Source organism: Melanaphis sacchari, unplaced genomic scaffold, assembly GCF_002803265.2.
Source record: "Melanaphis sacchari strain LSU unplaced genomic scaffold, SCAv2.0 Contig12_pilon_pilon, whole genome shotgun sequence".
Classification (NCBI taxonomy): Eukaryota; Metazoa; Arthropoda; class Insecta; order Hemiptera; family Aphididae; genus Melanaphis; species Melanaphis sacchari.
In genome coordinates this window covers 3,326,968-3,353,009 of record NW_020270527.1, presented here as the reverse complement: position 1 = coordinate 3,353,009, position 26,042 = coordinate 3,326,968, and the positions used below count along the sequence as shown (strand labels likewise).

At 23.7% G+C, this 26,042-nt stretch overlaps 1 protein-coding gene across 1 annotated transcript in view; it reads right to left on the bottom strand.

Moving 5' to 3' along the window:
- LOC112591148 (locomotion-related protein Hikaru genki) overlaps positions 1-26,042 on the bottom strand; it is a 121,983-nt gene that overhangs the window by 47,810 nt on the left and 48,131 nt on the right. The window contains exons 4-6 of the mRNA XM_025334859.1: positions 24,906-25,071; positions 17,975-18,148; positions 1,421-1,555 (exon numbers count right to left, since the gene is read on the bottom strand). Coding sequence (XP_025190644.1) covers positions 1,421-1,555; positions 17,975-18,148; positions 24,906-25,071 — 475 coding nt within the window. The remainder of the gene's footprint in view (positions 1-1,420; positions 1,556-17,974; positions 18,149-24,905; positions 25,072-26,042) is intronic.

The following is a 26,042-nucleotide window of genomic DNA, read 5'->3' as shown; positions in this document are numbered from 1 at the left end:
TGTACAATTCATTTATCACTTACTTATAATCCCGTGAGTATGTTAAGTACAAAACGTCCACGCATTTTATATTTTGATCTTATAAAACAAGAAAAGTAGATTTATAAAGACCAGTGAGGTTTATAAATTATAACAAAAGCTTAAATTTATTGCGTAATAGTTTTATTGTAAAACTTTTTTATGCAATTACTTAATGTTCCAAATTGACCGATTAAAATGTTACGTATTACGTTATTAACTTTAAAATATGCTAGCATTATAAGTAAATTACGATTAATAAATATAAAATGTCGATTAGTACAATTTAAATTAATAAAATGTATAGTGGAAATTTTTATGATAATATTTACATCATTGTTCATTATAATTAAGCATTCATAAAAAAATTCACGAACTACCAAAAAAACTGATTAAAAAAATATACAAGACAAAGGTAACTACTGAATAGTTAAACTATTATCTCTTATTCTAGTTGACATCCTCTAAGGTGTAATTTTGTCTTACATTTTATACAATATAAACGAAGCAGCCCAACCAATTATTTTTCAAAACTTGATATCTAACTGAATTTACCGAAGGTTAAATTATTTTTACTTCTCATAATGTCTCAATGACTCATTAACTGCATTAAATGTATAAAATGGTTACAAAACTATTTACATAATATGGAATTGTGCCAGTATTTTAAATAGCAAATCAAAATAAATAATGACATTTTTTTATATTACTTTTACTCTTAAAAAAGTTAAAGTTCCCTTAATTTTTCTAAACAATAAAATTATTTCTAACCTCCGGTGTCTGATATTTTAGTTTTAAATTAGACAAACATCTAATCAGGATTACAAAACAATTAACTAGTGTAAACTTCATCAGAAAAAAAATCGGGTAACAGTATAAAATTAATACGAAGAAATTGAAAGGCATGAAATGATGTGAGTATTACTAGACGAATTTGTCAAAGTAATATTATGTTATTCCGTTTCAACACTTTTAATAAATCGCAATTTCTGTTATTGCACCTCAATTTCGACATATGTCATCACAACGGATATCAACGTTTTGAATATGAGAAGACCTTAATACTTATGGAGTTTCCGTATACCCGTTACAGGTAAGAAAATAAAATTTGTAGAGTTTACATTAGACCCTTTCATAACCTTTTTATCTAATCGGTATTTTTGCGAAGTTTACGATTTCCCAAATTGTATAATATATTCAGTTAGTATTATTGTTGTTTTAAGAGAAAAAAAATATTTTAGTTAAAACATAAAAATAAAATTATATTATAAAAATAACTATTTATAACTAAAAAATTATTTGATTATTTTAATTTAATTTAGTTTTTATAACGCATCAACTTCTTAAAATAACATATAAGATAATTAATTTGTCACTATTGCGTAATTATATCATAGCTTACCTGAAACTTGGAGTGTTATAGTGTTGTTTATACCACGCGAGTTAGTGCAAGTGTATGAGCCCGTATCAAATTGTTTTACATAGTAAATAGATAATCGATACTTCCAGTTGCGTTCGTCGTTTCCTATCGCCCATCCTGAAAAATAAAAATCATTAAATTAATTATCTTCGCATTATTATTGTTATTGAAAAAATTATATTACGTTCCAAATCGTAATCATCTTTGCGATTTCAAAGAGTCGCGGACGGAAAGCAAAAATAAATAAACAGAACACAGTTCGCTGAGCACTGAACCTCTAACGAACTAGAAGTAATATTGGACACAGGGTGAGAGAGAGGAAAATGTGTGTCGTCATAAAAATGTGTGAGTACACGAAAAAATATTCACCAGTTAAGTTGGGATTGTTTTAGATTTTAATTTCGCATAAATACAAGCTATTCCGGAGGTCGTAAAGCCCGTATGAAAATTCGGTGATACGTGAAATGTGTTTTAAACGCTGAACAAGTTGGCGGAAATCAATACTACATAAAATAAATTTCATACTCACAATAATTATTCATACTCATTTGAAATCATGCTAAACAATTGGTTTACTGGCAGTAAAAGAAATCCATTAAAAAAAAAAAAAAAAAATTAATCAACTTTCATCTAATCGAATAAAAATCGATATAGAGGTACTCGCTTATGTCATATATATTCTTCACAGTAATTGAATGGTATGCTCGTAAAAAAAAAAGTTTGTTTTCAATGTCCGTTAAAATCCTAAAAACTGTAATAGAACAAAGTCGAACAAATAATTGCACAAATCGAATGAAGTTTAAATTAGCTAATTTATAGCGACTAGTGGTCTTAAATTGTTATACATCTTAAACATTTGGGCTAAGATGTGACTCTAATATAATATGCTATGTTCTTATTAGGCAACAAGAAATTGTTCAATAAAAGAAAAAAAAGCTATTGAAACACAAATGTTCTATTTGTTACTTTTCTATAATCGTACCCAAATGAGCATTCAGGATTGTGCTTTAAAGTGAACATGATTGTCCTAAAACGTATTTTTAATTTATCAAACAATGATTTAAAAATAAAACTATTTCCTACGATAAAATTTTATTAAATTGTTAATGCAAATTATATATTAAAGTTAAATTGTTAATTTTTCAGTGATAATATGATATGTATAGCTTATTTATAAATACAAGAATACTCGCAATAAAATAATAAATTATTTTATAGCGTAGTGTTCATGATATTAACAATTGTAATAATAAATATACTTTTAATAAACAAAAATAAAAATAAGTCGGTCTTTTCTATAAAAATGCATTTAGTTTACATATAATATTGATTAAACTAACTTTGAATGTTCAGATTTGAGTTTTTATTTTGCTATGCTTATAATGTTTGGACGTTGTATCTATGTAATTTATTCTGTTTTTCAGTTAATCATTTTGTTTTTTTTTATTTCAATATATTTATCAAACATAATATATTTTAGACTTAGTTTTCTATTCAAATAAAATAAATACTTAAGTTTCCTAAAATGAATTAACCATATTTAAAATATTATATTATTTTATTGGAACGAAGTAGTAAATCTTATTACTATTGTAAAAAATACAATTATTAAAATAATGATTTGTAATAAAGCAGTCTTCTTATAGTTAAATATTTTAATTTCTAGAGATTAATTTTATTAATTCCGGTAAAATGGATGATTTTATGGGGTTGAGATAATGGAAGTTATTGAGAAAAGGGGTGTATGCTACTATGATTTTTAAGTTGATTATTATTATTTGTATAATATATCCTTTTTCCTTCATTAGCCGTTATAATATTATTGATTATTTATGGCAAGTTGTTACGTAGTTAGTTGCAATAATATTGTTGGTTCTTACACATACTACACCTACATATCATTATTATGTTTATAATTTGAATATTATCATGATAATCAAAGATACATTTAACTTAAAATAAACATATAGGTCATAGTCACCAATAATCATAATGTAATTCATTGATGTGTATAATTTAATTAATTTATTCACCGAAATCAGAACTAAGATCTATTCAAATATTACAATATACATACACAACTTTATTATAGTTATTGTATACTATTATATTTGATACATTTTAATAAATAATAAGACTTTTATGACGATCAAAATTTAATATTTGAAACTCAATTTTTCTATATTTGAATTATTAAATCAATACAATATTTGACGCGTCAATAATCAAACTGAATACATGGAAAATATTTATTAAATTATAAAATGTTTATTGAAATCATATAATACTTACATTTCACATACTCAGTTTAAAAAAAAAATTTAACATTTTATGAATGAAAAATAATAATTTATAAATCAATTATCTAAAAACTAAAATCTGTGTTCAACACACGCAAATTTCAGATGATCATTGTTTTAAATTAATAAAATACATATTTAATGATTATTATGGTTGTTGTGCAAACTGAAAAATAACGAAAAATACAAAAGTCTTTTACACAGATCTTTAGTTTTAATTTTTTTATAATGCATTTATTTGGGGTAATTGTATTGAAACATGTATTCTTTGTTAATAATTTAGAAATACCGAGAACAGATGGAACGTTTATTAGAAATGCATTGACCAAGGTACAAATACGTAATATTTGTCATCATGAAACACTGTATTTGTAAATCAACAATCAGTCACCTGCTATGTATAGTTCTATATATTATATTATTATGAGTAAACATTTACACGTGAGATGTGATACTTGATACAATTGCAATTTCAATATCCCTTTGGATGACGTCAAACACAATATCAGTGACACAACTCCGTGAAACCTTAATCTCAAGCGATAAATATAATTTATTGTTCGTCGAACAAATATTATAACAGTTTAAACTTTACACTCTAAAATATGTTTTAAATTATAATTTCAACAATCAAACTCTGATAAAAATCAATATCATCAATTTATATATTATACGTCAAAAAATAGAGATATGAAGTCCTCAGAAACGTTTCGAGAAGGTAATTTCATTAAATTATGATGATAATCAATTTAAAAAAAAAAAATAGAAACATAAAATATATGTCAAATTTAATTTTCATTATTAAAAATAAATTAACGAAGTACATGAAATTGATTTTTCAATAAACAGTATTTTTTTTCAGTACGGTTGAAATGATGATTTTGTATCGAAATGTCGGGAGTTTAATTAAAAAAATTCTTTTTATTCCAGAATAAGTACAGATGGTATGTTAGTGAGTGCATAAAAAATATAAAAGAAACATTAATATAATTAATATGTGTATACGTGCATACACTGCACAGAATTAAATTTATTTTTTTAAACATTTATATTCTGATGCACGCTAAAACATACATATTGTGATGCGAGTGCTTTAATGGTTTGTATAAACTGCCTTGTCCACCAAATAATTTTCATTAATCCCTTGTCCGTCAACATGGACCAATGCAAACATTTCAACTGGTGCTGTAGTTGTTTTCCCGGGGCCAGGCGCGAAGGGTCGTAAAATTTAGCTGACAGAAGACACTGTGGCAAATGTAGGGGGTGGAGAAATTAGGAGCCCGTTGGGAGGTTGTTGGGATTCAGTGCGGGCACTGGACGATTACACTGTCCATTGAAATAATGACCGAAACGCAATAAAAAATAAATGCACGCATAAATAAAATAGTAATAACCTGTACACATAATTATATTGCATACAGAGCGATTCATCGAGTACAATCAAATTCCTCTTATTTTTAATAATGCATTAGTTTAAAGCCTAAATTTTGGAATTTTAAAGTATATACATTACTATTATATATTAATCTATAGATATATTAAAAAAAAAAAAAAAAAACACAACAAAAGTCCAAAGTCAAACTTGGTACGCAATCAAATGCGGTCAGGCTTAGCAGACCACTCTCGCTCTGTATAATATGTCCGTATATTTATTTACTGCTACTACAGCATATTTTATAAACATGAACAACTATGTCTCGTGTTGGTCGGCAGAGTGTGCGGTCGGACATAAATAAAATAATAACCACGTTCGTCACATCTATTTGAATTGAAATATTCGAGATTAATGTGCGGGCGTATGCGTATGTAAATACTCGTATTATACACGAACTGTAACTGCAGCCACATTATACCACCGATGGTACTGCGTAAATTCATAATATAACGTGATACGAAAGGGTATTTTATTATAATATCATGCGCTCGTGAAGGTTGCGGAGAACGATTCTTCCTCTACATCCGGCCACGGCGTGCCACTTGCGGTGAGTGCCGACAATGCAGGGTTGTATTGTACAATAAAGGTTTCAGCTTTCAAAAATGCCGGTTATTCAGAGAGATAAACGGTTGTGTCAACCCCTTCCAGACTCCTACCGCCTTATGTTCGCTGAGCCATTCTCATATTATCGGGTATATTTATAATACTATTTTGAGACCTCGCCGACTTACAATAGCGCCAAAACGTCGACACCGGACAATTATAGGCTCTCGACTTGTGGCTCCGCGCAGAAGTTGGTTCCGCCCGATTAGACAAGAAGTTATAAGTGAGATACGTATGTTTCAATCAATTGATTTAGCCAGATGATATGTACGTTATATAAGATACATATACATTTGGTGCGTCTCAAGTAATTATCCATACGTATAATATATATATATATTTGTACATAATAAAAAAATACAGTAAGTATATAATATTACAAAAAAAAGAAGCTGTAATTTATCAAAGATTCTAGACAGAGGTATCTAGACGATTAAAATATAATAGTATATTACTATATTTATAACAATATTATTATGTTTAACATTGAATTAAGCCTGTAAATTGTAATATATAAAAAAAAAAACACACTAATCAAAGATTAATCAAAAACTATGACTATTTTATTTTCTTATGAGAATTGTTATTGTTATTATTTTTTTCGTTAATCTGTCATAGAAAATTATATCACATCAATTTAAAATTAAAACGTGCAGTAATATAATAACATACATTAAATATTTTTTTGGCTTAATTAAAAATCATTGTCTTTTCATCCTAGTTAGAAATTTATTAACGATGACACAATATTATGTTATATACATAATGTTCATAATTTAAGGTTAGGTTTCAGTGATCTAATATTTTTTATTTAACAAGAAGGTTTGTTAGCAAAAATAATTTTAATATAATTGACAGCTACTGAACGGATGCAATGCATTAATCATGTTTTAAATCATTATATTATACTTGTTAAATTTGAAAAACTGAACTATAATTTGGTATGTTTTAGCCTAATTTTGTTTGATTTATTATTTTATTAGGTTACGGTCACTGATCAGTAGTTCGTAAAAAGGCTTAATCAACTCACAGTAAATTTGATGATGCTTAGTCAATTAATTAAGAGTTGACGAGTGTATTTTTGATTGAAAACATTAAAATGCCATAAACAAACAAACATATATAATTAATCATTTCGTAATTTTATCAAACTACTGCGTTTTTATAAAAAAAAGTGTCATTTATTCAATTTTAATTTATTCCAAGTTAAATATTAACTAGGTATATTTTGGTTACGAATTTATAAAAGTGAATTTTTCTATAATTGTGGTTCTTTATTTTTTATGATATTAAACATATAATATAATAGGTAATTAATAATCAATGCAGCAAAAAATGATAATATAATTAACAAGCAGTTTAAATAATATATGAACAGATTAAGAATATAATTCATCAGAAGAAGACATACTACTAGAATGAATATTTAATACATTTTTAATTGAATTTTCAATGTTACTGTTTTATTTGTTTTTGTTTCCAATGTAATTGTATAAGTGTTTTATACTTTTATATCTTCATGTTATACAAAATGTAACACATTTTTAAAGTGTAAGCTCAGACCTTTTAGTAAAATAAATTTAGTTTTCGTTCCTTTTGTAATCATTATTTTACGTAGAAATAATATACATTTTCTGCTTCGCACCTGTTCATGACCCGCTTTAACAAAACGGGATTTAAAGTTATAGCCTTGTGTAAAACATAATAACTTGCAGACCATACGTGCATCTGGGGCTATAATACTATACTCCCCCTTCCAGCTCGTATTTCCTCGTTTTGCCTAATGACAAGTCCATACTATTTTTCATACGACCACATGACCCTGGTAACTAGTAAGCCCTTTGCTAAAGTCATATGTAATATTTTTGTTTTTTTTGTTGATATATTTCCTTGTTATTATTTTCTTGAATATTACAAGCCTCCGGGGAAAAAAGTAGAGAAGAAACGTAAATATGAAAAAAAAAAAAATCATATATTTATGAAGTGAAATACAATTAATTTTAGCAGCTATACGATGGTTTTTTTTTTTTATTTTTTTTACAAAAAATGAGAATTATAATAACAATCATAAATATAAATTCATAAAAAAAATTAGACTTTACGGTTATTTATAAATATATATATATAAATGTTTTATAAGATCAGTATTTCTTTAAGATAATTTGACTTACTAATACTTTTATTATTGATTACATTGTACATACATCATTAATAAAATGTTATTGTTATAATTAATCAGAGCATCCATAAAACTTTTATCACAAATTTTAATTAATGCATTTAAAATTTCAATACTCAAAACTTTGATTATCTTTTTTGTAGTTTGATAATATTCTATTTAAGTAATCATTTACGCAAAAAGTTATACATAAATATAACATGCCTGTAATCAGTCTAACTGATATAATATGGTTTTTATATGCTGAAATTAAATTAATACTATAAATAGTATAAACAACATAATTGTAATATTATTGTATTTAAAAAATGTATAGAATTTAAAAGATTAAGTAGCAGATTACGATAAATTGTATTATAATTTAAATTTAAAAAAGTAATAGTATTTCGATATTAAGCCTCAATAATATTAATTCTTAAACAAAATTAATACTTCGATAATATTTTAAGTTTTTTAACTAAATAATATCTATAAAAAGGCATATAATTAGAGTTTTTATAAAATATAAACCTATTGTTGGATATTTCAAAAATACTATAAATTTATAAAAGTACGTCATACTAAATATTATATAAAAACAGCTGACGTTGCACACTTTACACATAAGATAGAAGTCGTTAGTTACAGACATCAGATTATAAAAGAAAATAAAAGAATAATAAAAATTTAAAGTACCTAGCATTACTATCTAACCAACCATAGTCACTGCATCAGGAACACACTAAGATTTTTTTTTTTAAATTGTGGCTGGCTTGAAGCTTGAAACCAGAGTTTCATAGAAACGTTCCTTTTTATAATAACGGATAGGATTTTAAAGCAATATTTCTGTTATTTATAATAAATTCAGGTAAATATATTTTTATTGTTTTGAAATATTTTTAATGGAAAATTGTTGATCTTTAGATTTGTTTTTCTTAGCTCGAGTTCAAGTAAAATGTTAAAATATTTACAAACAATGTGACGAAAAGTAGTGGTTGATTTTTAAGTTGTTTATTCAATTCTCTATAGTGCGTCATACGATGTTTAATATGTCTCATCGTTTGAATATTTTATAACATTATTATTAAATAACTTTTTAGCTTAAGCTGCTTAGCAATGTATGAAAAATAATTCTGATGATATGGCTAAATTGTACCTCTAATATATAATATTATATTGAAATAATTTAAAAAAAAATTATTTTTGCTTAAATATCAAACCCACACCTTTGAGTGTTCTCTTGCATTATGTGCATTATGTTGGTAATGCATTTTTTTGTTAATTTCTGCACAATAAAATATATTTTTTTTGCTCATGATTTAAAAATAATTATATTACAATACCAGCACAGTTTTAGTCGTTTTAGACCCCTTTGACATAATTATTTTGCAACTCGACTAAGTACAATAGTACGCATATTGGTAAATAATTTAAAAATATTATAAACTCAAAAAAAGAATAGGTAGTTGGGATAAAAGATTTTTTAAGACATGAAAATTATAGGTACCTATTCACTATTCTATTGAATAAGTGTTCATGAGCAATATGCATTAAAATATGTATTTTACAAAATGTTAAAAACTTTTTAATGATGACATTATATGTTAGTTTAGACATTTTTGATTCAATATTAAATTGTATTTAATAAAATATCCTTGGATGTATTATTATTGTTTTTATTTATTTAATCGTTTAAGCTTCACCTACAGAGTTTATTAGTCATAATTACAATTTTAATTAAAACATATTATTATTTTTTCTTATACTTCCTTTTGTGATCTTTACAGTATGTATACCATGTAGTTAGTCAGATATATGATAGATTTTTCTCTGTTCTTTGTTTTTCATTTTAACGATACTCTATTAATATGTGCTTTACAGTTTACTGTGTTTAGAATGTTAAATATGCAGGAGGTTCTTTTTTTTTTTTGCTTCTATCATTAGCCATGTGTTAGCTATGTATACTCATTTATCAATTGTTTTAATACAATCTCATATTTTATGTTGTAAATCAATTATATGTACTTTTAAATAACCTAGTTTCTTGAATTTCGCTTAGTGTTTTGTTTTATTTTTTCAACGTTATGAAATAGAATATCCTCTGCCAAAAGGCACGTATTAATTAATTGTTTATTTATTTATTTTTATAGTAGCGTTTGTTTGTGTATTTATTTGTTCTATATGTTTTTGTGATCTCTTTTGAAGCTATGTCTGATTTTTTCATTACCTCGTGTGTCTATTTATGTAGCCAGTTATCCGTAAAAGAGATTTTTTATTCTGTACATTTATTGAATTAGGTTTTTTTTTTCATGGATACGCCTCCAAGCTTGAAAGGACTTTTATACTAGATAATATGCTGACAATTTTGACGAAAATATTAAAAAATTGTTAAAGTTTGAAATAAATTATACAGCTTGGCTGTAGTATTGGTGATTTTTATGAAGAAATAAACATTTCACACATTTTTTTTAACTGGTGTAATTTTTAAAGTTACTGCTTTGTAGACTCTTACTTCGAGTTTATATGTATAGTATAGATTTTAGTATGAATAATTTATTTTTCTTTAGTTTCTAGTAAACATTTTTTTTTTTAATACATTTGTTCATATCCTTCATATAAACAATTTAAATGTATATTTATATTGATGCCTAAAGTTATATTAGGTTAAGTGTGCGTTTACTCTATGCTACTATATGTTTAATAAATATAATTGTTAAATATCACATTTAAACTATTAAATTAAATTAAATAGCATCAATAACATCATCACGATTTTTAATGTGCAAGATTCACGTTAACCCGGTAAATCATTGACTAACCATCAAATTGATCTTGAAGACAGCTGTCAGAGGTGACTAATGATTTAGGATAGTGACCGACTGTGGCTGACTAACGTGTAAACACAGAAGTTAAGAAACGAATGAAATGAAAAATGTTTGCCTTTAGTTTAAGCTACCCCTGTTTTCTAGTAAATCATCTAGTTTTATCCAAAAACATTTTGGCAATTTTTATTCTGTCGTTTTCACACTTATTCGAATAAAATATATTTATTTATTTTCTCACTATTCCATTTCACGAATAACTTATTTCATATTTAAAAACATAAAATATAACACACTATTACAATATTCCATCACCTTGTTCCATATAATAAGCTCTAAATAAACAATTTTAGAATATTTAATAATTGTTACAAATGTATAGAAAGAGGTATCAAATAAAGGGTGATGATAAAGTGATGTAGTATTATAGTGGTTCTGAAAATAAAACAATTAAAATTTCAGGACACATATATAAAATAAATGCCCTATTTTTATATGGTTATATAAAATTTATTGTTTTGGAAAATGAAAAACACGAAGATAAATTATTGGCATTTATTGTTTTTATATATAAATTAATTTTATATTGACATTAATTTTATAAACAAATTTTACAACATAAATTATTTTCAAATAGAAGAAAAAGAAAACTACCGGGAAAAGTATTGTGTAAATAATCAATGAAATATGTTATAATTCTAATATAAAATTCTAAATCACGTATTTACAATTATATAAATAATTTAAACTTAATTAAGCATATATATAAATGATATAGGAATACGCATAACTTTTTTACTCATTATTATTACGTGCAATGTACAAATATTTCACAATTATTACAATAGGTTATCAAATAGTAATGTATTCCGTTATATTTAGTTTTATTCATAAGATATGAATTATAAGATTCCGTTAATATTCGGTAAAATTATAGCACTTTATCACTAAGTCGAAATACTGATTATGAAACATAAAATATGTACAACAAATAACGATATAAACAACAGTCAGTTTTAATAATATAGTAAAACAAAATATCACTTGTTTAATTCCCATTTTAAATACATATGATATCAGTGTAACACTATGTTATTGATAGGTGTATAATAATATAATAAAATATGATGTTATCTATTTATATTTTAAATGGTCGTAAAAATCGTTTTAAATAAATATATACCGTAGCTTGAAAAAAATATAATTTTGTTCTTAGAATATTTAAATGATGTAAAATGCAGAGTTATTTTCAATATTGTAATAGTACTTGAATTTTCAAACGAAGAAATTAATTATTCAATAATTATTCATAATACTCGTATTATAACAAATATTCACCTCTGCATTATTGCTTAGATTATTAACAACTTTTATTTTATTTTATTTTTTCTCTTATACACTGTTTAATACTTAAACACAAGCATTATAACAATTTGACTATATTAACCGTCATCTAGTAAAACGTTGCATTTAATCCCAAGAGAAACTTTTAAAGTTTTAACTCTAGATATACCTTTCTTCACCTCAACAGTTACACATATTTTCATCCCTGTATTTGTCTAAAGTCTAAATCGCGATTTCTTAAAAAAAAATAAAAAATAATAACTATAATTTATATTTGATACTCTCCCATTATGTTTAGTTATGTATTTAGTTAAAAACTTTATGAAATAATTTTTTTTATTATTTTTGTTAACACAATTAAATTGCTTAGCTAACAGTTTTAACTAAGTCGTAATATTTTTAATTATAAATCATGTGACATGTGTTTATTAAGTATACTTGTATAAAAGTTACATTTAAAGTTTAATGGTATTCTATATCATATTCAAATTAATGTTTGATAAAAAAAAAAAACACAATGTTTTCCTCTTAAATACTTACATTTTTAAATAATTGCATTAGTAATAAATATATGGAAGATTGGTATAATATTATAAGTTTAATTGCCTAATATTTACAGTCCAAAGGATTTAAAGATAATTGATAAATATATATATTTATTATTTACAATTGTTCATATTGTATTTATTAGTTACATATTTATAGTTTTGAAAATATAACTTATTTGACAAATATCTAATAAAATATTAAATTTATAAACGATGCGAAACTTTTAGCTTAATTTGTGTATTATTTAATAATTATTTTTATGCTAGCAGATTAAAAATAAATGCAATTATATTTTTACTTTTTACTACTTTTTACTTTTTATTACTTTTGGCTAATATATTTATACATATAACCGTTATTATTTTAAGTGATAATTATTATAGTTAAAACATATTTTTACTTTGATAGTCAATATATTTTTGCTATTCAATAACAAATTTAATAACGCGGTGACCTTAATTACAGCACTCGTTGCTGTGATCTACCCGGCAAATATTTTGTCCACATCGCAACTGTTATATATAAATATTCAACGATAATTAATCAAGTTTAACGAGACGACAACTACGACAATAACAATAAATCAATCTGTACGCTTGATGGAAAGTCTAGTGTTTTATTATATTCTAGAAAAACGAAAAGCTGAAAATTTACAACATTAAAATATCACATATATATATATAAAATGATTTTGTCTATATAGTGTTTGTGGTGAAACTGACCGGAAATGATCGATTAATACACTATATAGTATAAACCACTCGGATAAAGCTCGTAAGTATATGCGTACGATTATATCATTACAATCACATAATGATTTTACCGCACCAGTGTCCGATTCTAAAGTTTTATATATTTCACGGACGGCCGTTATATCATTATATTGACTGTTTGGAGAACTATTATTACAGACCCTTTCACAACAGCATCCAGCACAACCGTATCGTTTTCAAACAGCTTTAGTCATTCGACACTGCCGGAATGTCGTATTCTGTGACAATTTTACGAGTTTTATTTAGTAGTCAGCCGATACCCCATACGCACATTATTATTATATATAGCTTGTATTGGCGTATGGATGTATAACTGTAAAAGTTCGGTGACGCCTAGATGCCGTAAATTTAGCGAGATGCTGAGAATAATAGCAATTCAATTATAAAAACCATCTACATTAACATTAAAGCTTCGTTTGGCTATTCTCTATTCTATTCATATCAATAATTATCTTTAGATCCAGTTGAATTTAAATCATTCGTCTAATTAACACCCGTGTTCCGAGTGGTTAAAAATAAATAAATCGATTGTTCTTAATACAATATATTAATCAAAATATAATATAATTTTTTTTTTTTTATTATGCATAAAAAAATAATTTATATTTTTTTATATATATAAATGTGGGTAATATAATTAAAACAGTTAGAAATAAATGAAAACTCTTCCAATATTTATGAGCGTTTGACAAAAAAACAAAAATAAAACACTAAAATTATATTATTTGTTAACCGTTAAGTTGAAATACCTACAGAAACTGAATTAGGTATACGATAGCATATCTGACACCTAGTGTCATATATATAGCAATGTTCATTTTTTCATCCCATCGTTTATACCACCATTGAGTTTAATTTCCAGAATTCTATAAGATATATATTTTTTTTATTTACTTTAAACGTTTAAGTAATAAAACATTACACTTTTTTTATTTAATATTTACACTCAAAACATTCTTACAATGGATTTATATTAATATTTAATTTCCAATATAAAACAAGATAACTGTATTAAATTATTTTTTTTTAGATTTTCTTTTTCCTAGTTAAGTTATTGATTAATATCTAAACAATAAACAATCATGAACAATCATGTTATATACATTAAATTTCTAATCATATTAAGATCGTTATAACCCTATTTTATGTGATTAAATTACTAAATATATAATTGATATGACATATTGGTAATTTAATTTAAAATCAAAGTAAATAGTTAATTTTAAGCATTTTAGTTTTTTATTTCAAATCAATTGAACAAAAGTATTATTTACATAAATGTAATATTACTTATTAAAATTTATATCACTAATGTAAATAAATATATATGATTTATAAATACAGAATTGCTATTTTTGTAAGTAATGGCATATTATTTGAATTATAACCTTGGTATTATTATAAATTTATATTTTAACAACACCATGTAGAAAATCTTATAAACTATCATGTTAAATTATAAATGATTTTAACTACTCAATTTATAACAATTACTTTTTTCATAATAAATAATGATGTATTACGTATAATATTCAAAACTAATATTTTTAGTTTTATATATGTTTTAACTCGTATAACAAAAAAATGTATAATGTATACAATACATTTCATTAAAAATCAAATATAGTAATTATTCATTAATAATTATAATGTTGGTATATTTTATAAATTAGATACGTATGGTTATTAAACTTAAAATTTTTTTTTTTAATTTTTACATAATATTGATACATTTTGAATTTATTGTATTTTATTCAAAATTTATTTATATCAGTTATATAAATATTTATGGGTCCTAATAATTATTAGACGAATATTTATCAATAAAATACAATTTGATACCGAATAAATAATTGATACTTATTTATATAATTATATAATTATTAAATTATAATGTATACGAGTTCTTTAGAAATATAAAGGACAAGATCTTCTGTAGAGATTATTGTAATCCTTTATTCAGAAACTTTTGAATCCGAAAATCCTTAGCAGGTTTCAGACCCTTATTAATTTTTGACCTTATAAATCTTTTCTACGAACATTTCGGATGATACAAGATAGTTAAACCCAAAACACACTCGATAGAGCTTCGAAGAGGAGATTAGTCTTGTGGCATCAATTAAGATAGCAGAAAATTAAAATTAGTCACACTAATCTCTTAAAAGTCGTTGATCAATTTTCCAAAGAACAAAGACAAATCCCTAAACTATATTGGCTAAGTTTATAATTGGAATTTTATTTATTTACTATTTAATTAAAAGAGAATTTGATATATTAAAAACAATTGCAATACGGCACATTTTTAATTAAAAATAATTAAATTTTAATAAATTAAATGTTTATAATATTATTTTTTAAATTATATTGATATATTGAAAAAATTATTTCACATATTACAATAATAAATAATTAAACTGTACAAATTTAACTGGTAACTATACTATTATAGAACATTAGAAATGTCCAACATAAATATATTAATCTGTTGAAAATTCAAATAAGAGAAAACGTCATCCTTAATATTTTCAAGAAGCGCCAAAAGCTTAATTTTCAACATGAAAATTTAATTAGTGAATTGATTTAAAGCCTAAAAATAAGCAAAAACCTTAATATTTAATAGTTTTCAATTATATTTGTGATAAGAACTGTGTGTAATATAACCTCAAAAGTTTAAGCTTAAAATATTTTTTTTTTTAGACACACCATGTCTGTGAAAATGATATGTGTTACATCTGCAGTTCGGTGGTATTATTAACCTCGTCCGTATACGTGAAGATATTTATTTAAGTGAGAGCTGTTGACGACTTTTTACGTCACCCGTTCATACTCCATTGTTTTCTGGTCTATTTTCAAACTTTAATGGTTATACTTGTGCATAATTTGGTTAACTTCTATATTATTTTTATTTAATTATTATTATTATTATGTTATTGGTTTTGTTCTCATTAATATATAACTTAAAGCTATAATTACATTAACAAACACAATATTAAAGATTATGACAATAAATCAATGAAACAGAATTAAAATTTAAAGGATAAATTATCGAATTATATCATTGTATAATATATTATTTGATGCAACTTTCTCGCTAAATGAACATAGATTACCATTGTACTTATGAGTTGCAATATTTTAAGTTTTAATATATTATTTAAAAATTAATGTTTATATTACTTGTATTTTATAAAATACAAAATCGATTGGGGCCATATTGAACACTCACAAAGAAATTTAAAGTTTTGTTGATGAAGTGGTTAATAAGTTATAAAAAAAAAATTTAAACGACTGAAATTTGTTTAATACAATTATTTTTTGCTATAACACAAAATATAATATAATATTACATATATATGTATACATAACTATTATGAACTATGATATAATACTATGTATAATAGTAAAATGTAAACTACCATAGACCATACCTCTTTTATAGAAAAATTTGAAAATATGCAACTACCATTCAATTTTTCCATTATATCATCTTTATAATATAGTTCTTGTTATTTAAAAATATCAAAAGCATTTAATAACGTACTTATTGTATATCTAAGTTTTGAACTATACGATTTACCCGATGTAAACAATTCATAACAATATGTCTATTCGGACATTTTTTCTTTCTCGGTGTTCCATTTTCCTTTGTCACCGAGTAAAATAGAACGATTAATAATAATTTATTTTGCGACTTTAAATCGAAATATAATATACAGATCTAAATAGCTGTAATCTTCTAATAAATTTAACTATAACTTATAAGTTATAACTTATACAAGAAGGTATACTAAAAAAATAAAATTTGACTTATTGCTCACTAGATATTATATTTTTTTTTTTAAGATAATTATTCTACCCGTAATTTTTTAGCCATAAAACATAATACACATTACAATAAGTGGCTTGTCGTGGCGCGTTGGCTGCTACCAGTCGCGGAATGCGACTGAGAGTAAGTAACGGCCACAGCTACTAGCTTCCGGATGGGTGACCACCCGGGATCATGTTGGTTAAAAACCTTGCCACACATACATGTGTTTACTATCAACCGTAACAATCATAAAAAAAAAAAAACAACCTACTGTACCAACCTTACCCTTACCACAGTTCATAACCCCTACAACAGCTAATAGCCCTAATCACCGAAGCTTAAGTTCAATAAAAAAAAAAAAAAAATAATAAAAATAAAAAAACATTACAATAAATTCATGAATTAAATCATAGTAATTTATTTGTTGTTGTTTTTTAACTAATAACATAACATAAGTTATATATTTTTATTTATTAAAAGTGATAAATACAACACTTTAGTTTATTTATAGCATTAATATGTAACATGCTATTAATTTTTCGATTTTATAGATTTTTTAGTACTTGTGAGTTATTAGAAATCTGATTAGCATTTATAATAAACTATAAGTTTATATAAGTGTATGGAAACTTTTTTACTACTCCAATAATAATGAGTGAAATTGCTTCATTATGCATATTGAAAATTAAGTTTTATTCAAATTCAAAAATTGTTTTTATGATGCCTAATGTATTAAAATCTTACCGGTAAGATAAGTTTCAGCCTCGGATGTCCATGTCCATTCCGGATCGCCATGTCGTCTCAAATGAAGACATTCTAAGTGTAATATAGATCCAGGGAAAACAACTAATCCACCATTTTGGTCTACAGCTGCTGATCCTGATGGAACCCGTACCAAAATTGTCGGAGGCGAATTTTCTATACAAACACATAATAAAACTTACATAAATTATTATTACTTATTTTATAATCAATGGTATTAAACACCATTGGTTTTAGATACTCAAGTTTGTTCAGGTCACACATGCAAGGTTAAACTGAATCACTTAATTCGAGTACTCAGGGTGTTTCTGACATTTTACGGGAGCAAAAAAAAAAAGACAATGAAAGATACGTTAAGTATTTTGGAACGTTAAGTATCTTGAGACCGTTGTCAAAACCAGACAAACAACTAGTACTGCTGTAATATTCGATTGCAAAATCTTGTTTTTCTTTTAAAATCGATATACCTCTAAAGTCCAAACCAAACATTATTATTCAAACACTTCAGACATTATATATTACAAAAACTGATCTACATAATTGAACAATTGGACGTATTTAAAGAGTAACTGCAGTGATAATATTAGTGTACAATTAACAAAATATTATTTTAATGTATATACATTTATTTTAGTTTTTAAAAGAAAAAAAATATTATCACTATAGTGTAAGATACATCGAGAAGGACAATCTTTGTTTAATTTATTGTAACTTAATAATTTTATTGATTATCAAACTAAAATAAAATCAAATGAACATCAAATTTGTTTAATTATATTGAGACTTAAATGAATTTTATAATGAAAATAAATAGGTATTAACATGTTTTATAGTCTTATAAAAAGTTTTATATAGCCAATAATATGAAATTTTAAAAAAAAAAATCTTATTTTATACAAACAAAGTAATTTCGTTTTTAAAATAATCAGATATTTATAAAACAAAATTTTTAGATATGACAAAATTATATCACCTTTAGATTTTTTAAATACCGAAATTCATTTTATTAATTGTCGATGTTCTGTATCGGTGGTACTGTATATCAGTAATAGCTACGTGAAAATGTATTGGCGAGTTTTTTAGTTAAGTTAAAAAATATAGAACTAAAAATTTCCGTAAAATTATGAAATCAGTTTTAAAATATAACACTCAATCTCTTTCTCTTTCTCTTTCTAAAAAAAAAAAAATATTGTCTGTTGCACATTTGATCAAGTAATCGCAAATTCTGATGAGAGTGATAATTAATTATAATTTTTTTTTTTAGATTTAGTAATAAGTAATTTAAAATTTAATTTTAGATATTTATTTAATTTAATAAATCAAATTGGATTATTTATGAACACATATATTTCAATTATAAAGCAACTAAAGTCTTAGTGAAATTTTTAGATAAGCTTATTTATTATAATTAATATGATTTGTTACAATGACATATTATACAAGTAAGTACTTTCGTCTATTATTAATATTTTCTTTTTTTTTATTATTATTAATATTATTACTATTATATTGAGTAAAGATATGTTTTACTCATTGATTAATGTATTGTTTTTGTTTACTTATTCATATTTGCATAGTGTAATACAAAGTTCTTACCAATAATAGTTGTTTTTTAAGATTATAAACCATGAAAACAGCCAAACTGTCCAAATCATCAAAGAAAAATGCAAATACTTATAACACAAAAGAAAATAACTTTTATTTTCTTTGAACAAGAAAAGGCCAGAAATCATAAAAACTAATTATTGAATATAATACAGATAAAAAGAATTTTGGTCTATGGAAATAAAAATATAACATTTATACACAGTTCATTTGTGTTATGAAATATAGCATGATATAATATTAAAAAGTAATAAAAAGAAACAAAAAAAAAAAAAAACAAGTAAAGATAACATACATAAACTGCAGAGTTATTATTTAGTTATTTTAAACAATTTAAAGATAAATAACTATAACTATTATGTCTTATATTAAATTTAATAATGAGTAGTAACTAGTTTTAAACAATTATTTATTATAGAATAATATTCTACTTCATATTATAAAACATAATAATAAAATAAATACAATGTTTACATGCAGAAGTGCCGAAGGTTGATTTTGCTAAGATTAATGAGCTTATGACATTTTTCATAGGCAAATAAATGGGTGGGTGGATATAATGTGAAGAAAAATAGGAATCTTAGTTTTACTATTTACACATTTTACTATATTAAATTGTAAGTAAAACATACCCAAGTTGCTACTGACTAAGTACTGGGTACTCATTAGTTATTCATTACACTATGCTAATGTATAGTACACACTACACAGTACACTACTGCATTTATAAGTATTTATATTTTATTATTTTATTGTAAAACATACTGTGATTAAATTATATCATAAACTTTGGCGTCAATGTTTGGTGATTATAGCTAATGGATAATGAAAAGTTATTTACATTTATGCAATAAAGAAAACATGATTAAGAAGACAATATGTTTAGGTATTATATAGTGTTTAAAATATTAAAGCTTTAAATTCTATATATACATATATATATATATATATTACGGGAAAAGTATACAATTTGGGCATTTTCTACAACGCCCGAGCATTGTATAAAATAGTCTTCTTATATTGGGCAATATAGATAATATAATATTTATTAGTAAAATATTGTCAAAATACGTATAATGAATAAAATATATTTACATTATTAGAAAATATAATAATTTTTTTAAATTTTTATATCACTTATTTTTGCATGACGTACTGCTTCCTTGGAATTTTTTACTTGGTAAAAAATAAATTATTTGAACTTTTTTTTAACAACTCATTTAAATCTGCATTAAACTTTTTCATATTTTAATTATAAATTGGTACGCAATTGAACAACGCAATACAAACGGTTCGTGATTACTAAAAATGTTATTTTTTTAATTCTCATAAAAATAACATTTTTATTGAGAATTAACCTCGTAGGCGTTTACTAGACCTTTAAAACGTTCCCATTGTAAGAAAACCGATAAAAACAAACGAAAAAACACACTAGCTAATTTAAATCTACAAATAATAATCAGTGCTTAATCTCGCTCTAATATCTTGACAATAATTTACTATTAAATATTATATTACCTATATAGCCCAATATAAGATGCCATTTTATACAATTCCCGGACATTGTAAAAAATGCCCAAATATATATACTTTACCTATAACATATATTAAATATGTAGTGAAGCCGTGATTTCTCAAATGTGCTAGTTGTGCACAGTTAAGGAATCGCTGCTCTAAATTGTTTGAAATACTTTTGTTAGTGGGTAGGTGAGTGTAATGACTCAAAATAAAATTGTCATAAGTATTTCAAAATACATCGACGCCCCAGTTTACATGCGTAACATAAAAAAGTAATAACTCAATTTTTACATTTTCTTTGTAAAATTAAATATAATATATCTTATTGGAACTTGTGTTACTGTGTACATTCTATTAAGTCAATAATAAATGATAATATATTGTATATTTATTATTTTAAGATGTTTAAATAAATTAAAAGTTTATTAAAATATGTGTATTTACTATTAACATTAAATATTCAAGATTAGTTTAATCCTTCATCTTTATTTATTAATTATTACCTTATATAACTAAACATTTTATAGAACATAATATTATTATAAATAAATAAACAAAAAGATTGATTAAACCATCATAATAAAACATACAGTTGTAGTATTGTAGACCCATCAGCCTTCCGTAAAATGAGTCTTGCCTGGATGGACATTTTATTCAATTTCATTTTATTTTATAATAACGAGTAAAAGAAAAAAAGTTTCATTTGTTTAAAAATATTTGTTAAATTTTTGAATAAGATTCAAACTCAGAAGCGTCTTTTCAAATACAACGTTTTTTCGTTGTTTTCAAACAGATAGATAAATACAAAAACATCAACATTGGTGGCCAACATCAATCTCATATTATTACTATTTGTCAATTAAAATAATTAATATTTAATTCCATTTATTTATATAAAGTGATTCATTTAAGGATCTCACCCTATTTATTTTCTTATTTTTTTCAATAAATAATTTATTTAAATTCTTAATTTTTGAAATTATTTGAATATACATAAAGGTAAATTTTAAAATTCATGAAATTGTTTATATTAATTAAGGAGTATCTTATGACAATAAAAAAATCTATATTTTAGGAAATCCATTTTTACTGTAAATTTTCTAATAAATAATATATTTTTTTTAATTTTGATGTACCTAATTCAAAATCAGAACAAGTAATTATTTAGTTATTCGAATATTTATATCAAGGATAATAGTCTTTAAAAATAGTTTTACAAAAATATAAAATTGGTTATATTTTAACTGAACCAATATCATAAATTATAGACATTGATAGATAAATTTAAATTAACAATGTATTAAAATTACCATTGCTATCATATCTTCTAAACTTATTATCGTACAAAAATTTAAATAATTCTAAACTACTCATTAAAAGTTTAATTTTGATACATGTTTCAACTTTCATAAAAATTAAATGCTAAATAATTTATAATACAAACGAGAAGAAAATTTTTCATTTGAAAAAAAAGTTTGTATCTCCTCAAGACTTCATTATATAGTAAAAAAATAACAATTATTTGAAAATATGGTCTTTAAATATATTTAAAATTCCAAAAACCAGATTTTGAATAAATACATTATTGAAGAAGAAAAAGGGAAACTTTTAGGTCCTATGTATGTTTAATAAATAAATTATATTTATTATCAATTTAGAAAACTAGTTTTCTTTGATTTATAGTTTAATTTTTATAGTTTCAGAGTATTAAAAAAATAATAATAATAAAATAATAGAATTAGTATAAACTTATAGTTTATAAGTGTATAAATATAGTTATATTTATATAGATCCCCAATTAAAAAAAAAGATCTTAAACTCTTGATTTTTTTTTAAAAAGAGAAATTAAATAATTTATGTATTATATTTTAAATATATTCCTTGTGTAAAAATCTTAATTAGGTATTTAGGTACTGAAACCTCGATTTATAAATTAAATTATTTATGAAGTAAAAAAATTTTAAACTTTAATGTAAGCTTGTTGGATTTAATTTATATAATGAAATTATAAAAAAAAATTACGTTTTAAAAACGTATCATAAATGTTTAAAATAAAGGGTTAAAAAAGGATGACCTCACACGTGATAATTTTTCTCACATATATAAATACACAGTGTATATTTTAGTGTAAATGCAGCCAATAAGTTACATTTTAGCGTAATATGATTGATCATTTTTGACGATACTACCAGTTTGTTTTTTTAAATATACGAATTAATATTTGAGGGAAAAATAATATTATTTAACTCAATCCTTATTTATATTACAACGTATTTAGCTAAATACATTGATAGTTATTTTAACATAATTTAAAATTTAAATTTACTTTTCATTAATTATGATTAGTGTACAAATTCTATAAAAGAAAATATATAAATAAAAAGTAATGTGATTTTGATACATTTCTTGTTCAAATATCAATTTAAAAATAATAATACAACAATTAAATATTAATTGGTAAAATATTTCTATATTTCTGAATTTATTTTTTATTTATTTTAAATAAATAAATACATTAAAAAAAAAAAAAAAAAACTTTTGTAAAAATATAATAATAGGTTTATTTTATTTGCTCAAAAATCATCAATATTAAAAATGAATCACAGAATTTCGAATTGCATTTGTAATTCCGAAGTCATTTTATGATTAATGTTATAATCATATATTTTCATTTACTATGTTAATATGTATTAAAAATGGTATTTAATTCTATACTTTATAATTAATGTCATATTGTCAAATTTCAAAATACTATAGTATATAATATCTATGATTAATAAAAATTATTTTAGCTCTGAAAAGAACTAATGATTTGATTATATGTTTTACCTAATAAATATGTTATTTTAACAAGATTCTAGTACATTAATTATTTTTATCATCGTCGCATATTATCTGAAACTTTCAGATTTAATTTATAATTCTAATGAGATAACTCGAAATAATATAAATGGTAAATTATAATATAATATAAATCAATTGCACCTTAATTTTTTAAAGAATAAAAAAGTATGTGTTCTCACACTTAATTGTGGCGAAAAGCTTACTACCAATACAGAAATTTGCTTGCTATTATTTTTTTTTCATAAATAAAACTAGTTTAATTATTTTCTTAGTTGTATGTATATCAATTGCACAATGAATCTTTCACCTCTTAAAACTAATTTATTTCTACATAAATATTTAAAAATGTAATATCTAATAATCTATTAACGTTATTTTTATAGAATTATTTTGAATACAAATATGAAACAGATACAAATTATTTCCTAAACATTTAGGTATATAGATAATAAATATATACATTGACAATACCTATTCATACTGATTCGCATTACTATAAGAAAGAAGGGATCTAAATTATCTGATAGGATTAATCAGTAACAACTATTAGAACAGTATATAAATTTAACATTCGAGCATTTAAATTTTAGATGAACATATTGGAATGATATAGAGGTATCAAATCAAATGTTTAGACACTTTATTGATAATTTAAATTTTATTAGAAACCTAAATACATTTGTAAATTTAAAACGCATTTAAAATAATAACTATGTACTTGTATTGAAACAATAAATAACTTCGAGTTGGTTTTTTCAAAGGTATGATGTATACATATTTAGATTAGAAAAATATAGTTAAAATATATTAGTAGTTAATTATTTTAACTTTATTTCAAAATATCTATTTTTTAACAATTAAATTGATTTTTAATTTGTTTAAGAATATCTATGAAATAATTTAATAATATGTATAGTAATGATATCAGGTGTAAAAAGAAAAATACCTGAATAATTAGTGAATAGAGTTGTTGGTTGACATTTGGGTATCGGGCTAGACCAAACGCCGTTACTACAATTTAACACTGGAGGTCCGCTAAGTTTGTATGTACCAATTGGTTCTTGACATCGTGCTGATATTGTGCTATTATGAGGTATTGTCGTATTGAATTCCTAAAAAAAAAAAAAACAATTATTATGTACCTATGTTTAGTTAAAAATTTCCAGGTTTCTTTAATTTAATTATAATAAAATAAATGTTGTTTAAGTACATTTGATAATTTAATCGTAAAAAAAGTAGTTAACTATAAAAATTTTAAAGCACAAGATACAACAACGAGTTGGTTAAAATAAATTTAAAATTAAATTAAAATTAATTAATTAATTTTTAGAATGAAACTACATTTTTTTAAATAAATCTTATCTTAATACAACGATTATTCGTTAGGTTTATTTGTTTTCCGGTAATTTTTTTATTATTTACATAATACAACGCATACGATAATAATATAAAAACGCATGTTTATTATATGTAGATGTATATTATGTTAGTTAATCGTTCTCTTTTTTATCTTCCTTTATTTTTTTTATCGTTATGACTGTTTTATGTTCGTCTCGTATCCATTAGACGAGATATTCTACGAGCGTTTATTGCCAAGCACTAACAATAACATGTATATACATTTAGAAATAGCTATTTGAACGTTTCGGAACAATGTTCCAATCAATTATTTCCGCCATCCGTCTTCTATACAATTGCAAAAAACAGCACCTGATCGAGAGGGCGCATTATTTTTAATTTTGATATTTATGATACAATAAATTGTTTATTGGAAATATATGATCTATTATACAAATGCGTACAATGACATTATTTGTAAGTTTTTTGTGTGGGTAATAATACAGACTTAAAAAAATTATAATCTCTGCCATATAACTAATAGCAGCTGCCTGCAGTAGGATTACAATAAATCAAATATGTGATAATTGTACAAGCACAAAAAAAAAGGATAATATTGCAATACAAGTTATCATTTCCTCATTACGGATTATATACATTTATATGTCTATTGTACGTAGGTTGTAAATTGATGTACAATGAAAATTATCGATTACATCCTTGAACATTTTTTATTTAAAAATAA